This window comes from Pyrus communis, chromosome 13, assembly GCF_041283825.1.
Source record: "Pyrus communis isolate YQ-2024b chromosome 13, ASM4128382v1, whole genome shotgun sequence".
In the NCBI taxonomy this organism is placed as follows: Eukaryota; Viridiplantae; Streptophyta; class Magnoliopsida; order Rosales; family Rosaceae; genus Pyrus; species Pyrus communis.
The window spans coordinates 27,467,733-27,484,793 of record NC_142577.1 but is presented as its reverse complement, the minus strand read 5'-3'; the positions used below and the strand labels follow the sequence as shown (position 1 = coordinate 27,484,793).

Sequence of the window (17,061 nt, the reverse complement as noted above, 5' to 3'; positions counted from 1 at the left end):
GTTTCTCATTAATCAAATTTAATATAATGTAGAATTTACATATGGAATTTACAATATTCTTTTATTATGTTAGAAAAACTTTTGTGAAACGAAAATACTGTTTTGTCACGATATACTTCAAATGAATCACGTTATAATGTTCACTGCATCATTGCCTTGCATTGTCACCTGACATATCTGTGTATCTAAGTTTCTCAATTAACTTTACGTAATTAATGATTAACGACGATTGCTGGATTAGTCCTTCATGAAACCTTGAGCCATCTTTAAATAGCCCCCAAATTTACCATGCCCACCCTCCTCCTCACCGTCATCCTTTTTAGTGTGGCTTTTCTTGCCTTTACGGCTCTCCTCCGACTCAGAAGCTGAAGAATGAGAAGTTTTGTGGCCACCTCCCTCACCCTCTGTGCCACCACCGCCGTACTTGCGGAGCAAACCTTCGGCCTTGCCGATGTAACTCCCCATGCCTTCCTTCTCGTCGAAACCACCGTATGTGGAGGCAGCGCTTAGAACGGTGCTGGCAGCCTTGCAAACCTCAGCTTTGTCGTACTTCTCCCCTTTAGCCGCGCCCGCCACAATTTTCGCGCTCGACATCATCTCCCCCATCGATGGCTTCCCGCCTTTCTCCTTCGCTCCTCCCATTTTCCGCTCACGATGTTCGCCCTGATCATCCTCTTCATCCCCATGATGCCGATCCATTAGTTAATTCAAAGAAAATGTAGCAGTGCTTTATATTTTTGTATTTTTTTTCATAGAGTGATGAGAAATTGATTAGCTTATTGTTGAATATATACGACACTCTCAACGGGTATATATTCTCTCCACTTTGTGATGTACCCGTTTTTTATGCACTATCCACAAACAACTTTTATTTTGGGTGATGTTAATTGATGGTTCACTTTTTTTTATTCTTTAATTATCATAGAAAGCCAAATATTTAAGCAGAATTTTTGCGGCCACTCATTCCTCGAGAAAAAAACATCAATAGGACGCAACATCTAAATGTACGATCGATATTTCTTATATGGATTGAGGTTTTATTTGCAAGAAAAGTAGAGCCCACAGATAGATAAATCTTCTACATGACACAAACACAATTGCTTAAGAAATACATACACATAATACACAGGAAAACACGATGGGTCCGAAACAGAACAACAAGAAGGCCTAAAACCAAATACAGAAAGTAAAACAAACTTTTAACTAACATCATAATTAAGTTAACAACTAATAAAGCCAAATTAAGTGAGAGTGCCGCAGGATCATGAGGATAATAACCTTACATAATTAGTGATTAATTATGACGATCATCACTTCTTCAAGAATCCCTGAGCCATCTTAAGATAATCACCAAACCCACCTGATCCACCCTCTTCCTCCTCGTCCTCATCCTTTTTACCATGTTTCTTCCCAGTCTTATGCTCTCCGCTCACCGGATAGTTCTCATCATCTTCTCTTCTCTCCTTCCCCTCACCATACTTATGAGACTCGGAAGAGTAGTGGCCTCCTCCTCCAGAGTTATGAGACTCAGAAGAGTAGTGGCTTCCTCCTCCGCCGCTTCCGCCGCCGCCGCTGCCGTACTTGTGAAGCATATCCTCAGCCCTTTTAACATAACTCCCAAGTCCTTCTTTCTCGTCCAGCTTCCCATAGTGCGCGGCAGCACTTAGGATGTTACTAGCAGCCTCTGAAACCCTAGCTCTGTCAATCTTTTCCCCGCTGCCTTTGTTCATCGAAGATTTGGCTGCTTCCGCCACAATCTTGGCACTCGACATCAGCTCGCTCGTCGTCGGTGCAGCATGTCCCGGCTTCCCGTAGTGGCCCTCCTGCTTCCCGTGGTGACCCTCAGCCGCGGATTTTCTCTCGCCACCATATTGATCTTCCTGGTCTTTGTCCCCATAACCTCCCGACCGGTAGTGACCCTCAGTCGTGGATTTTCTCTCGCCACCATATTCATCGTCCTGGTATTTGTCGCCGTACCCTCCGGACCGGTGGTGACCCTCGGTCGCGGATTTTCTCTCGCCACCATATTCATCGTCCTGGTATTTGTCTCCGTATCCTCCGGACCGGTGGTGACCCTCAGTCGCGGATTTTCTCTCGCCACCATATTCATCGTCCTGGTATTTGTCCCCGTATCCTCCGGACCGGTGGTGACCCTCGGTCACAGATTTTCTCTCGCCGCCATATTGATCGTCCTGGTATTTCTCCCCGTAACCTCCAGATCGGTGGTGACCCTCAGTCGCGGATTTTCTCCCGCCACCATATTGATCGTCTTGGTCTTTGTCCCCGTAACCTCCGGACCGGTGGTGACCCTCGGTCCCGGATTTTCTTTGGCCATCGTATTGATCATCGTAGTCTTTGTCCCCGTAACCCCCGGAAGAGAAAGCTGATGAAAGCCGATCCATCAGTGAGTGAAGAAAAGTAGATCAAGTGCTTTGCTTTGTAAGGAGGATTTGATAAAACGGGTTGAATCCGGTGACATATAAATTCACTTGCACATGCTTCTCGGTGGATATATTTTATGATTGTCGGTGGACCTTTCACGTGGTGATGTTAAATCCACGTCACGCTTAAAGAACAAAAGCCAAAAGGAAACATTTTCTTTATTTCAATCCCTTTAAGTCATTGCATTTTTCTTTACACAAATATTTATCGAATTTTCAAATTATAAAGATTTGACATAGCGATGAAAAATCACAGATGAGCAAGGACTGAGTTAATTTTATTTTAGTGGAAGCCAATTTCAGGACTTTTAAAGTAATTTTTTTTTTATAATTTCATTGGTTTTATTTTATTTTCAAATTTTATTCAGTCAGCTTGTAGATATTTTTCACAATAATAACTTATCATACTTGTTGAAAATTTCAACCAAAATATTTAAATATGATAAAGAGGGATTAAAAATGTATTACTTGAATATAAAAACGGCCTGATAAAGAGATTTGTATATGACCATTTGGGATGAATAATTTACAAATCTGTGTCACATACTTTTATAATGCTCATGAGCTCTATTTTCTAATAATTCCCACCTATTTTTTCTGATCTATTTCTTCTTTATTTGATCTATATGTCTTAGAATTTAAAAATAGCTCATCCAAACAATACCGTAATAAAATTTCTTCCAATAAAAACAAATGAATCCTTAATGGAATTGCATTAGCAACATATTTATAGAGAGCGTAACATAAGCTAATCGTTTTACCTAACCTAGAAATTAACCTTGAGTTGAAACTTAGTACATTATTGTGTTAAGTTTTTTTTTTTAGATGATGGTTTACCAAGTGTTTTTAGGCATCTAAGCTTTATGTTGATTTTTTTTATTCAAGGATACGTATAGTACAGTAAAAAATTCTTTGTGAATCATGTGAAGAATAAAGAAAATGATCCGAACAGACACGATTACAGGATCTCCAAAAAATAAATTCGTCGAGGATCCTTTTTCGAAGAATAACTCCTACAACAAACCCCTTTTGGACTTTTGGTTCTGGACTTTGGACATGAGCAACCCCTGCTAGCCACACGATTTTTGTGATTGTGGCTGTATCTTATCCTGTTTCATATTTAACATTTTGGTCCACTCCTACAGACACGTTGACATGTATATTAGATTGAAAGTACCCTTAAAATAGTTGAAAGCTATTTGAATTAAAATGTTTTTGGAATTAATTTTAGGTAAAATTTCAAGTAAATTTTGAAAAAAGTGATTTCTATAAGAAGCGCAGAACTTGTGCTTCTAACATAAAGCAGTTCGAGTGCTTTTGAAATCTAAAAACATTTTCTCTAAAAGTGATTTTAATCAATTTAAAAATATTTTCAAAAGAGCCATATGTTTAGTTACATTTGATTAATACATATTATTGGATTAATATTTGATCAATGTTATTTATTAATGTGTATTTTTTGACACCTTCTGAAGCAATGCACTAAATTTTTTTCAATATTATCATCCAATTAGTATCATTTTCGTAAGTAAACCCAATATATTATTGTAGACGACGCTTTACCACAGTAGTTTATATCTACATACTTTAATGCGAGTTCAATCTCCATCAATTATCTTTTTTACAACAACTAACGATTTATCGCACTAACACTATAGCTTATAAAAAAACAAACAACATAAAATCAATACTAATAAACACATAAAATTTCATACTTTTACGAGTAACGTTACAAGGATGACGTGGTCGCACACAAACGAGACATGCAATTAGGGGAAAGCAAACCCTTGGCCCTTCAAAGCGAGAGAATTTTCAATGTGACCGATACACGGGATGGTACATCACGTGTCACTATACAAATGGTGGGATATGTGTGCTAAAAAGTTAATAACTTAAAAAATAAAATTTTCCACAATTTTTATTAAAAAACGTAATGTACCACTTGTGTTTCTGTCACAATTAAAAATTTCTCCTTCAAAGTAACGTATGCAATGGGCTTCAAGTTGGGCCAGTATTGGGCTTACATGTCAACTTTGCCTGACATACTTGTAAGTTATGGAGCCTTCGAGTTGCGGCCCAAAGAACTTTTCATTTGGAAGTGTTTTTTAACACCGTCAAGTTGCAACTTGTCCAACACGAAATAAACCGGGAAGAACTCCCTGTAAAATCCCCAAAATCCCCAACTCCCAGCTTGCTCCGTACAGTTCGCCGTGGACATGGAGATCGATCATCCAACGCCGTCCGAGCAGAAACTCAAAGCCGAAGACCTCTTCAAAGCCGCCGAGACCGGCGATTCTTCGGCGCTCAAATCTCTCTCACAGAAACAGCTCGCCGAAGCTTTCTCTCTCAGGAACGAGGACGCCCGCTCCATCCTCCACGTCGCCGTCTCCTCGGGCCGCTCCGAGGTTCGTCTTCTCCCACATTCCTCAAATTCCTGTGTGGTTCCCGAGAAAATGAGGGAAAATTAGAGAAAATTTGAGGGTGCCCTCTGCTTTCTATTTGATTTCAGTTTCAATTGAAAATCAGTACTTTGAGCTTGTTCTCATTTAGCTTCAATTGTAATTTTAAGTTGTAATATTCTCTTCTTTGAAGCTGATGAATTTGTGGCTTTTTGGGGACTCAGGTGGTGAAGTTGCTGATTGCTGCTGATGAATCAACAAGTGTGATAAACAGCACAGATGAAGACGGATGGGCGCCGCTTCATTCTGCGGCCAGCATTGGGAATTCGGAAATAGTTGAGCTGTTGCTAAGCAAAGGTAAATTTGTCACTTGTCAGATTTCATGGCTATATGCTTCATGACTTCATGTTGTTTGTAGCACCGTTAACCAGGCAATGTAGTAGACTTGGTGGGCGTAGTCACGTTGGCTAGAGCGGATGTGCTCCTCTATGCACTCAAGTTTCAAATCCCCCTCCTCGTTGTTTAATTGGGTTTAAAATATAATCGAGTTTAAAGTAGAATATCATTTGAAAACAATGGTGGTTACTTGAACATGGCTGATTGTGCTATCTCAGTGTTCTGATTTTATGGTTCTTAACAGGAGTTGATGTTAATTTAAAGAACAATGGCGGTCGATCTGCCCTTCATTATGCTGCCAGTAAGGGATGGTTTGAGATTACTCAGAGTTTGATCTCCCATGGGGCAAATGTTAATCTGAAGGACAAGGTTTGTAACTTCACATAATAGTGCTTTATCTGGTGAAGGAGAACCTTTAAGTATGTATCCAGTTTAATGAGCACCGTTGCTGCTGGAGTGTTTAACTTCTTTTAATTTGTTTGTATTTGCTGAATTGTGATCATATGGTATGCATTGTGCTCAGGTTGGTTGCACCCCATTGCACCGGGCAGCTAGCACTGCAAAATCAGAACTGTGTGAGCTTTTAATTGAGGAAGGGGCAGAAGTTGATGCTGTTGATAGAGCTGGTCAGACTCCTCTCATGGGTGCGGTGATTTGCGATAACAAAGAGGTAGGTTTGGGTGACTCTGAGAAAGAGATTCTTATTTTTGCCGCACACATGGATATATTTGTTTGGTTGGTCAAGAAGTACATCATGAATGCCACTTTTATTGCTCTTGTTGACCCTACTTTCCGCGCTCTCGTTTTAATAAGCCAGTTGGGATTGAGCATTTCTGATTCAGATTTTAGCAATGAAATAAAGAGTTGGGAAAGAGATTAGTCTTAGGAAATCTGGAAATGCATGCTTGGTTGCAATTTACAGTATTTCATTCTGTCTTTGTTTGACTAGTATGGACTTGACTGTAATATGCGCCTTACTTTATTATCTTAGTGGCTTCATACCATATAATGCTTCTGGCTAATGTCAACTATTGTAAGAAGGGCTTGAAGATTTTTGGTGTTTCTTCAATTGATTTTAAACACTGGCCTTGATCCTGGCTTTTTAGAACCTGTTGAATGAGTGCTTAACCTGTTCTCTCTAGCCCTGTGGTGTTTCATTTCTTCTTCCGAATTCCTGGCATTCTTTTAAATCTCTGTTTTTGTTATTGCTAGACAAATAGGCCCATTGTAAATGGGAAATAAACTTAACCGTTTTGCTCTGCGATTATCTGCCTTCTGCAGAGGTTGCAACAGTTATTATGACCTGCATATATTGTTTCCCTCTTGGTTTGAACCTTTTCTTCGTACTCAGAGACCTTAGGTTATAATTTTTTGCTGTTTCACACTTGGTACATGTTAATGGTGCACTTCTATGTTATCAATTTTAATACCAAGTTGACATGGGAAGAAAGAACTTTGTATTAACTTCTAGTTTTGTCTAACAGAAAGCATAATTCAATGTTTTCTCAGATCTCCATTCATTTTTGGTCGATGACAGGTTTCTCTCCTTCTAATAAGGCACGGAGCAGACGTGGATGTGGAAGACAAGGAAGGATACACAGTGCTCGGTCGAGCTTCTAAAGAATTTAGACCACTTTTGATCGACGCTGCTAAGGCCATGATTGAAGGATGATTTTCTCGACTGGCTTTGTTTTAGGTGCAAACAAACTGCACGAGTGACCATTAAAAACAAAGAGAGAATAGGAGAGTTTCGTGTAATTAACCAAAGGATTTGTTGCAGGCTATTGTCAATTTCGGTTTCAGTATTTCACTATTTCTTCCACTTGTTGGCCTACTCTCACAAAAAATGACGTCGAAAGTATCGTTGTTGGGCATTCTTACTTACAGTTATGACCTAATGCAAGTTTTACAATGTGGCCTCTCCACACTCAAATCTCTCTGTTTTAGAAACCACCATAACCACCACCTCCCTTCAAAGATGTCTGCCGACTCCGGCAGCCTCCTCCAAACCCCTGAAACTAATGTCATTGTTTTCCCGAGCTCCAGCATGGGCCACTTGACACCCCTCCTACGACATGCCGCATTACTGCTAACCCAAAACCACTGCCCACTGAGGCTCACCCTCGCCATCTCCTTGTTCATCTAGTTGCACGGTTGTATCGCGATTAGAATCGTCTGTTTTCTTAGTTCTCATTTGAATATCACAACTAAGTGGACAACAAAGTGGACTTTGGATAGAAACAAGTATCACCTGTTAAAATAATGTATACACGTGTTATAATATGAATGAATTAATAATATTACGTGACAGTGTGATAATCATATTAAAAAAAACTACTCGTGTTTTTCTAGCATTTTGTATGTATGAATGACATGTGTTCAAAACTTTCAAAATTTAACGCATTTACTCCATTACTCGAAGTTCTAAGATGGATTTCCTCCTCTTCTAGCATTGCCTCCATCATAAAGACTTGAAAAGCCTAAAAAACAGAGGGAAAAAAACATGTCGTTTTTGTTTTGTCACCTCAAACGACTACTTGAGTAAAAATACAATGCCGTTTAGTGAAAAAACGTTGAAAAGCGCCAAAAGCAGTTGGATGCTTCTGTGGTCGATATAAGCCGTACATATAAGTATCCCTCTGCTTGTTATCTCTTTATTCGGGCTGGGGCTGTGGTATAAGCCAAACCATGGTTTCCTCTTCAGTCTCAGCTCTCTTCCGCTCCCATCCTTCCTTTCATATTTCACACACCAATTTAGATGTCTTTAAAAGACCTACCACAGTAGTAGTTTGTTCTAGTTCTTCTCCGGCGCCGACGTCTCCCCGCCGTGTTCTTCTCCAAACCTCTCTTTCTTTGGCTGCTTCAGCTGCCATTCTTCTCGGCTCAAATCCAGGTATGCAGTTCAAAAGACCCAATACGATGATTTATTCTTTATCTTTGCCTTGCGATTTGAGCAGAAGAATATAACAGATGATATAACAAATGGAAAAAAAAATGCTTAATTGTAGCGATGGTCCTCAACTATGCATTGAGTTGCATTTTCGCTCCTAAAAAGATGGAAATGCGTAAGAACTAAGAAGTCATTATTAAAATTTGACGTGTGTGTAAAATTTTTTGCATTGTAATTGTACAAAGACAGAATGACTTTTACATGTAAGGAGCCAAGTAATAAGTCTGCCATTCTCTAACGGTGCAACTCAATATTAAATTGGAGGATGGCGAGACTTATTTTTGGAATTCACGGACCAAAATGCAAATTAAGGTGTAGTTCAAGGACCGTTGCTACTATTGAGCCAACGTGAAAGTATATTAGTCCTCTAGCATAGGGGTATTTTTCAAATTAGGGAGCTGAATGTGGGAGGAATTTGGTGTTGCAGCCAGTGCTGGATTTCTATCAGGATCGACTGGAATTAAATCAGTTCCAGGTCCTGAGTTGCCTCAAATCGACTTCCTCAAACGCTTCAACGGTTCGACTTCAACTCTCTCTGAATATTTACATTCATCTACGTTCAACATGCTGATTGAAAAATGTGACACAACGTTGTTCAATTATATATTATTGCAGAAGAAAACCAGAAAAAGTATGCAGAAAATGATGCAAGATTCGGATCAAGTCCAATACTGAAGGAGCTACTAGAAAAATCCAAGCTCAACAAAGAAAAGTAAGTAGATTCCTGGTTCGTGCTTTCCTAATTGCTTGCATAATTGGAAGTGTGAAAGCTCTAGGCTCGTGCTACTGCTATAAACCCTAAACGGCCTAACAGTAGAACGAGAGTAGACGCTTGAAAGGAGTGACCAATGCTTTTGATACCATTTATGTCAAACAATCGCGTTGTTAAGGAATGAGGCAACAATATCAACGTCGAAACAAAATCAGACGTGTTCTGTGTGAAACTGAAACTGTGCAGGAATAGTAAAGAAATTCAAGACAAGTACTGCATACGGGGGGCAGAGTGGGGAGTTGGAGATTGCTCGGCAGAGGGAATGACACCTGATGAGAAAGACAAGTTCATCGCAATGTTGAAGGAGAAAGCTGGCGTCAAGGATTGATATCCACCGACTTATGCTTTGTGTAAACCCTAATTTCCAAGTAATGGTAGAAATCAAACTTGTAGGAGCTTCTCATTTGAAGACATGGATACGTATGTAATATGAGTAGACGATCACGACCACTACGAGCATATAACGATCCAATTGATGCGTAAATTAATACAGTATTTAGTCTACGTCGTCGTAAAAGTGCATACGGATAGACTAGTAAAATGGCAGGCATGACGTAGGACAAGAAGAAAAAATTGAATTTTAAAAAGTAGGTAAAGGTTTACCATCTTAATTTACAAAGTTCCAAACATTTAAATCTATGATTTCATTTTCATAGTGAGAGTGATGTGGATTTTTCTACTTTACATCAAAATCGCACATATGAAAAAACATAAAAAATATACGTACTTAGTGTGCGGCTTTTATCTAATTTATATTTATATATAATTATCTGCATGTCATGTCGCATAAATTGTTCATGAATAAATTTGTCCAAAACTAATTTATTCAACTAGACAAGAAAAAATTTGGTTTTAAAATGGATGGTCTCACAATTTTAGACAAGAGGTAGTTTCGGAGAAACTTTGATGAACTTAAAACACGTTAACGTGACGTTATTACTATATTCAAATTATAATATGTGGGTTAATTTTCTTATGTACTCATCATAATGTATAGAAATGATTCGTCTGAAAATACTTTTAAAATAGCAGAAAACACTTTTGATGAAAATATTTTTAAAATTAATTTTTTTTTTTAAATACAAGTAAATCTTACAAAAACACACAAATACTTTACGCAAGAAACATATCTCGTGCTTCTGATTGAAGTAAGTGATTCAAAACCTATAAACATTTATTTAAAAGTGTTTTGGGCATCCATAATGATAAATCTGTCTTGGTTCTGATATTCCTGGTCAGTCAAAGACAAAAAGGCAAGAAAACAAAATAAAAAATAAAAAGTCCAGCAGGAAAAAAAGAAATATAAAATAACTAATAATTTAGTTTTACAATATTTGTGTGTATGTACTATTCATGGCCAAAATCCCACGGGCATTGCAAGCTCACCGACCCAGCCATCATTAGCTTGACCCAGCAATCATAGCTTGACCAGCGATCATAGCTCTCTCTCTCTGGTACTCTCTCTCTCTCTCTCTCTTCCCAACGAATTTTACAATTTCTTCAATTTTTTATGTTATTTTATTTGTTCGATTTTCATCTTCAATCTCAGTTTCTCGGCAAATTTCGGCGTACGGTTAGATGTACGGTCTCCATGGTCTGTGTAACGGACAATTGAATTCATTTCATTTTCTTGCAGTTTCTCAGCTGCCAAACGGGATTTGTAACAAATTCAGCTGTCTGGTGCTTTGAAATTTTGCTCTATCAGAATTTGAATTGGAATTGGGGCTTCTCAGCCAAGAAAAATAAAGGAGGAAGAAGAGAAGGTGATTTTTTCGGTTGAAATTACGCGCGGAATTGGAATTGGTAAAATTAGGTAAAGGGTTTCTTTGGTTTTGTAAAGTTCAATTTTTTTAGCTAAATTATGTAACTTTGTTGAAATCAATGATCTTATTTGTATATAAATGTGATAAATTTGATTGTCACATAGCTTCGATCTTTCGGTTTCAGGGGAATCCTGTGTGATTAGTTTGGTTAGCATTGTAGAATTCACATTGGAGTTGATGCTTGAATTTTGAAAGTTCTGGTGTATACTAGTGATTTTCGCTGCGGGATTGTGACTGCAATTTGGAGTCACCAAAATGTACCGGACTGTGGCTACGGCCACGACTGCAACCCGGGGTGGATCTCCAACTGATAGCGGGGATTGTGTTGTCACTTTGGATCAAGTTCCACGGTGGAGCAATTCAGAGTATCGTGCTTCCTTGGAATATGACAATGAAGATCCTTCGTTTTCAAATTCGTATTTTCCTGATCCCTTAACTTCCCAATCTGGGGGAGAGAGCAGTATCAATGGGATGGTCTCAAGATTTCCAGTTGACCATGAAATTAATTCAAAGACATATCTATGGAGAGGGAACCCATGGAATCTCGAAGTTGATGCAGTAGTGAATTCTACAAATGAGGTGAGCACTAGGTTGTGACGATGAATCTTTGATAGAGATTTCTTGATGTATAAACCTGGTGACATTGGTAAAAGAGACAAGTGTCTAAGTTTTTTGATTGGACAATTTACAGAACATGGATGAAGCACATTGTAGTCCTGGTTTGCATGCTGCGGCTGGACCTGGTCTTGCAGAAGAATGTGCAGCACTGGTATGCTATACTTATTTGCACTAGAGTTCTTGTCTTCAGTCATTCTTCGTATGGTTCTTGATATTTGAAATGCAATGTAAATACAGATTTATGGGTGAAATTGAAGATGTTGAATGGGATACAACATAGAACTTTCAATGTCATTGGCTTTTTAAAGCTCCCTGTGGTGTTCCGTCAGAATCGGTTTTTTTTTTTATTAAGAGTCAACTGATTTGATATACCTTTTTCATGTTGGCAGGGTGGATGTAGAACAGGGATGGCAAAGGTCACTAAAGCATACGACCTTCCAGCTAGGTGAGTATATCAGTGCAGTTTTCATTTAGAGTGCTCATTGTGCACAAGTACTCTTTCGTTTCTGTATCTAGACTTAATGAATGATGTTTCTTTCCTTGTACATTCCAGGAGAGTTATTCATACTGTCGGTCCCAAGTATGCAGTGAAATACCATACTGCTGCAGAAAATGCTCTGAGCCATTGTTATCGTTCTTGCCTTGAACTTCTCATTGACAGTGGCCTGCAAAGGTGCTTGGCAGATGATTGCTTTGCCATTTTGTGTTTAGTATTCTTTTCAATTGTTCTTCCCTTTTGTTTTGTTCTTTATAAAGTATGAAGCTTATTTTGTTTGGCCAATATATTGTAGCATTGCAATGGGTTGTATATATACAGAATCTAAGAACTACCCCCGTGAGCCAGCCGCCCATGTTGCTATAAGTGAGTTACTTTCGTACATGTTTCAGAAATTAGTTTCCTTGTAATGATGTATTATGTGAAGCACGTGAAGTACATTAAGCATATTTGGGCATCCATGGAATATAGAAAGGCCGATACTAGCTTTTGTTGGATTATATACAAAATCGTAACATTCATGTTGTATGGTGTGGAAAGGATAACAATCAACCAATATTCAAAATAAAAGTTCAAAGGAAAAAAAAAAGGATAACAATGTGTGGATGGCTCTGTTATCTCTTGCAGATGCAATCTCTTATGATGAGTTAGATTATGGTACACATAGATCCCCATCTTTAAAATATATGCACGTCTTTTGCATTCTGTGATAAATATAACTTGCTTATCCATTCGTTTAAGTGCTGGATTATTCGAATTTTTAGTCATGTACATACATCCACGTTTTAATTGCTGCTGGTAAAGTTCACTGAAGATTCAATTATTTCTTTCATTCTTTACTCTTCAGCTTATTTATTTTCTGCTTGTTTTCAGGGACTGTGCGACGGTTTCTGGAAAAGCAGAAAGACAAAATCGCAGCTGTTGTTTTTTGTACTACCACATCAATGGATACAGAGATATACAAAAGGTTGATAAATATAGCTATTTATTTATGGAGCACATGCTGCTTCACCATGATATATATATGACTTATAAACTCCACTCTTGGTTTTACTGTTACAAAATATTGAGAAATCATTTCCCTTCACTTTTTTTCCAACCTAGATTGCTTCCGCTTTACTTTCCCCGTGATAAACTCGAAGAGGAGATTGCCGTGTTGAAGCTTCCTGCAGATGTAGGTGATGAAAATGGCGAGACAATTATAGATGAGCGCAAAATCAGAATAAAGCCTTTGCCCAAAAAGAATATTCCAAAGCCTCCCCAGGCTCCAGTTGAGCTTCCTGTGAGTGATGTTGGCTTAGTACGAAGGTCAGTCAATGACTCAATGAGAATTTTTTAACATGTCAAAGAGAAAACTTAGGGCTTTGACTAATATCAAGAGAAATACTTGGAAATTCTTGCCACTGAAAGCTTCTGAAGAATTCCATGTTTCATATGTCAATTTTCATACTTCATAGATGTCTGTCCACTTATGTTCTCTGTTTTTGTGGTTATCAAGCTTATTGTTCCTTTTGCTATACCACTATCATTATCTCTTTTGGTTAAAATCCTTAACTAACTTGCTGAAGTTGTTCTATAGGAACTCATCATATTTGGATTCGTTTTTGGATCCTGCCTTCATGTCCTTAATAAAAGACCCAGATCAGAGACGCAAGGAACAATGGGAGAAAAATGCTCAAGCACAAAGTGGATGGAATTGTGCTAAAATGCTTGGGTTTGGCGACCTTGGTGGACCTCCATTGTCTGCTGCGGAAGAATACTCACTTCATTCAAGATACCTTGCTAAAGCAAATTCTCTTAATCTTTCAGAAATTGCAGAAATGAAAATTGTGTAAGATTTATCTCTTTCATCATTGGCATAGTGGCAGCTGTGGAGTCTTAAGCTTGTTGATTTTCACAGCTGGACAGCTGTTAATATGTAAAGTGCTTTTTATTCTAGCACTTAGAGTACTTGGATCTAACGGAAGACGTGGCACAGAACCGAGCGCAATGGCGTTCTAGGATTCATACAGCCGACCCCACTTAGTGGGCAGAGGCTTTGTTGTTGTTGTTGTATTAGTAGCACTTCAGTTGGCTCATATCTTCTTTCACAGAAAAAAGGATAAGCTCTTGTTATGTTATTAAAACAGTGCAAATATTGATATGTTGGTACCTAGTGGTGGCTGAAACTAAGAATGTTATGAATCTAAAAATGGTTGAATCTGAATGGCTGTATGAGATGTATACATTTAAACATCTGTCTATTTTTCTGTCTATTTCAGTTACCGAGGTGGGGTTGACAGTGAGGGTCGTCCTGTAATGGTGGTTGTGGGGGCACATTTTCTTTTGCGATGTCTTGATCTAGAACGATTTGTACACTATGTTGTTAAGGTAGTACATCATTAAAGTTGGGGTTAATTTGCATATGCTGTAGAGACTGCATCTTTGATAGTTATGTTGTTGGCGACTTATATATCTAATCTTGTTTATTGGTTTGCAGGAGTTTGAACCCTTAATACAAAAGCCTTATACTATTGTATACTTCCATTCTGCAGCATCTTTACAGCTGTAAGTTGTTCGCAGTTGAGTTTCAGAAAATGCAAAACTGAAAACAATTCTAGGTTCAAAGGGTTTTTCATGTTATTTTATACTCACACTCCACGTGACGGTTCAGTTTCTATGAAAGATGAAAAAAGAAATTTTGAACTCTCACAAGGACTGCCAAATTAACGTAGATTGACGTAACTTCTTTGGTGGAATATTAATTTCTGACTATGAATACAAGTGATGATCAGTACCTTAATAGCGTATATTGATAGCAAGTCACTCTAACTAATTGAGTTTCCTTTCATGCATGTATTGCAGGCAGCCAGACTTGGGGTGGATGAGAAGGGTACAACAGATACTTGGTCGTAAACACCATCGTAATCTGCATGTAGGTATCACTTCGTTTGTCCATATATGTTAGCAATTGTGTCTGCGTCTCTAATCTTTATCTTCTTTACATAGGCAATATACATCCTTCACCCGACATTTGGACTGAAGGCTGCAATATTTGCCCTGCAACTGTTCGTGGACAATGTGGTATGCCTAATTTTATTTGTGATTTCTTGTTTATCAAGACTTCACATCATTTAAAAAGCCTGCTGTAAGTGAATGTTATTCTAACTTTTGTTTCTAGGTCTGGAAGAAAGTGGTATATGTAGATAGATTACTCCAGCTCTTTCGATATGTTCCTCGTGAGCGGTTGACCATCCCCGACTTTGTGTTCCAGTTGAGTTTCTTTGTTCCTTTCCACCATCGTGATTTCTATAGCAGCCTGCATTTAAAAACACTAGTATGCAATGATTGTATTACAAGGTAAACAGATGATTGGTTCTGATGGATTTTGTGACCGTGATCAATGCAGGCACGATCTGGAAGTGAACGGTGGGAAGGGTCTCATCGTGGACCCGAGAACAAAGTATGTGTATCATCGACCGTAGCATTGCGAATACACGGTTCCATGAGGCAATGAAGGAGGTCCATGGCTTGTGATTTCTTGATTCTATTTTCTTTTCGTACATCTTATAGGTAGATGGGAGTTGAATTTGCCGGTTACTTGTGTAGAAAAAAGATATCCTTTCTTTTCTTGGAAAGTTGTTTTTGAAGCAAATATTATTTGTAACTAAACATGGAAATTAATTATAAATATTCTTTCTTGAATTGTCTTGGATGAATTATCAATAAAATGTCAACGTAGTTAGAGCTATAAACCAGGAAATTTACAATCAAAACGAACATCGTTCTGGCTACATTCCAAATCACTCTAATATCTTTTTTCTTTTTCTTTTTTAATTTATTAATTTTACTCTTTTTCAGCTTTAATATTTAAAATTCGGTTTAAAAATATATATTTAAAATTCAATACACGCAGATCTTCTGTTTATCCACTTTTTGTTTTTGTCTATTTTTATGGACGATATGGTATGAATCGTACGATGGTGCTAGGAGAAGGCTGGCAAAGCCACTAGTTGATCCTTTAAAAAAAAAATTACAATGGTAAAAAGTCAAGAAAATAAAAGTGAGTCTGACTTTCTTGCACCCCTAAGAGTTTGAATCATTTTCGTATATTTTTTTGTTAATTTTTCTTTTATTTTTCTTACCACTATAACAAACTCTCATATTCATGTTCTTCAAAATATATTTTTCCTTGCGTGAAGCCTAACTCGTTTTCTGAGCACCCGGGAGTTCGCCTCGTTCTGTGTGCTTTGAGCCCGCCTTGGTTGAAAAAGAGGGTTTTAGTAATATGTAGTTTAGATTTAGATAGAAGAAAATTTAAAAAAAAAAAAAAAAAGGTTCAAATATCTTTATATTTAGGTTTTAGATCGTTGATTACAAGTGTTCAAATACGAATTATTATAGATTTTGGACGGAAAAATATATTTTGATGAACATGAGTATGATAGTTTGTTGTAGTGGTTAGAGTAATAAAAGAAAATTGTAAAAAAATGATAAATTCTTGGGGTGGCAGAAGTCACGAGTGACTTTCTAGCATCCCCAAGAATTTGAATCATTTTTGTCCATTTTTGTTAAATTTTCTTTTATTTCTTTTACCATTACAACAAATTGTCATATTCATGTTCTTCAAAATATATTTTTCCGTGCGTGGAGCACGACTCATTTTCTGAGAACCCTTGAGTTTGCCTCGTTTTGCGTGCGCTGAGCCCGTCTCGTCTTGTGTGCCTAGGTTCATCTCATTTTGTAAATGAGGTGTCTTCATTGTTTTGCATGCTTGAAGCCCAAACCTTTTTGTGTCAACGGAATATGCGTCGTTTTGGCACGCACAGAGGCAACCTCATTTTCTGGGCATAGGGATGGCCTTGATTTGTGCGATGTATCCCTCCTCGATTTTTGTGTGTGGAGCTCACCTCGTTTTGCATGCCAAAAGTCCACACCATTTTTTGTGAATGGAGCTCATTTTGTTTTGCATGCCATAGTTTGACTTGTTCTGCGTGATCTGAGTCCGCCTCATTCTGCATGTGTCGAGCCCGCCTAACATGCATGTTTTTTGACAAAAATGTAAATATTTTTCCTGAGCATTAAGTTAAACTTTTTAAGAAATTTGGAAGCGTTGTTATGGTTTATTAAGCAACAAATGTATATTTTGTAGAATATTTAAGTCGAAAACTAAAAAAATAAGTGAAA

At 37.9% G+C, this 17,061-nt stretch overlaps 5 protein-coding genes across 5 annotated transcripts; 3 read left to right on the top strand and 2 right to left on the bottom strand.

Moving 5' to 3' along the window:
- Positions 1–42: 42 nt before the first annotated feature.
- Positions 43–805, bottom strand: LOC137736320 (nodulin-related protein 1-like). Its single transcript, XM_068475607.2, has one exon. It carries the CDS (start codon positions 697–699, stop codon positions 238–240), a length of 462 nt encoding a protein of 153 aa, XP_068331708.2. The 5' UTR covers positions 700–805; the 3' UTR covers positions 43–237.
- Positions 806–1,016: 211 nt separating this feature from the next.
- LOC137736319 (uncharacterized) lies at positions 1,017–2,583 on the bottom strand. The gene has a single exon (XM_068475606.2). It carries the CDS (start codon positions 2,400–2,402, stop codon positions 1,311–1,313), a length of 1,092 nt encoding a protein of 363 aa, XP_068331707.2. The 5' UTR covers positions 2,403–2,583; the 3' UTR covers positions 1,017–1,310.
- Positions 2,584–4,556: 1,973 nt separating this feature from the next.
- Positions 4,557–7,046, top strand: LOC137736609 (uncharacterized). The gene is made up of 5 exons (XM_068475848.2): positions 4,557–4,846; positions 5,065–5,197; positions 5,481–5,605; positions 5,760–5,906; positions 6,774–7,046. The coding sequence occupies exons 1-5, from the start codon at positions 4,658–4,660 to the stop codon at positions 6,906–6,908; spliced, it is 729 nt and encodes a 242-aa protein (XP_068331949.2). The 5' UTR covers positions 4,557–4,657; the 3' UTR covers positions 6,909–7,046.
- An 829-nt stretch (positions 7,047–7,875) lies between these two features.
- On the top strand, positions 7,876–9,442 carry LOC137736608 (uncharacterized). The gene is made up of 4 exons (XM_068475846.2): positions 7,876–8,129; positions 8,614–8,703; positions 8,802–8,898; positions 9,145–9,442. Exons 1-4 carry the CDS (start codon positions 7,925–7,927, stop codon positions 9,284–9,286), a joined length of 534 nt encoding a protein of 177 aa, XP_068331947.2. The 5' UTR covers positions 7,876–7,924; the 3' UTR covers positions 9,287–9,442.
- Positions 9,443–10,276: 834 nt separating this feature from the next.
- LOC137736602 (uncharacterized) lies at positions 10,277–15,579 on the top strand. Its single transcript, XM_068475840.2, has 16 exons — positions 10,277–10,412; positions 10,595–10,771; positions 10,906–11,360; positions 11,473–11,550; positions 11,789–11,844; positions 11,953–12,072; positions 12,191–12,261; positions 12,769–12,862; positions 13,000–13,203; positions 13,475–13,726; positions 14,157–14,265; positions 14,375–14,442; positions 14,740–14,809; positions 14,884–14,958; positions 15,056–15,147; positions 15,284–15,579. The coding sequence occupies exons 3-16, from the start codon at positions 11,037–11,039 to the stop codon at positions 15,357–15,359; spliced, it is 1,689 nt and encodes a 562-aa protein (XP_068331941.2). The 5' UTR covers positions 10,277–10,412; positions 10,595–10,771; positions 10,906–11,036; the 3' UTR covers positions 15,360–15,579.
- The last annotated feature ends 1,482 nt before the right edge of the window (positions 15,580–17,061 follow it).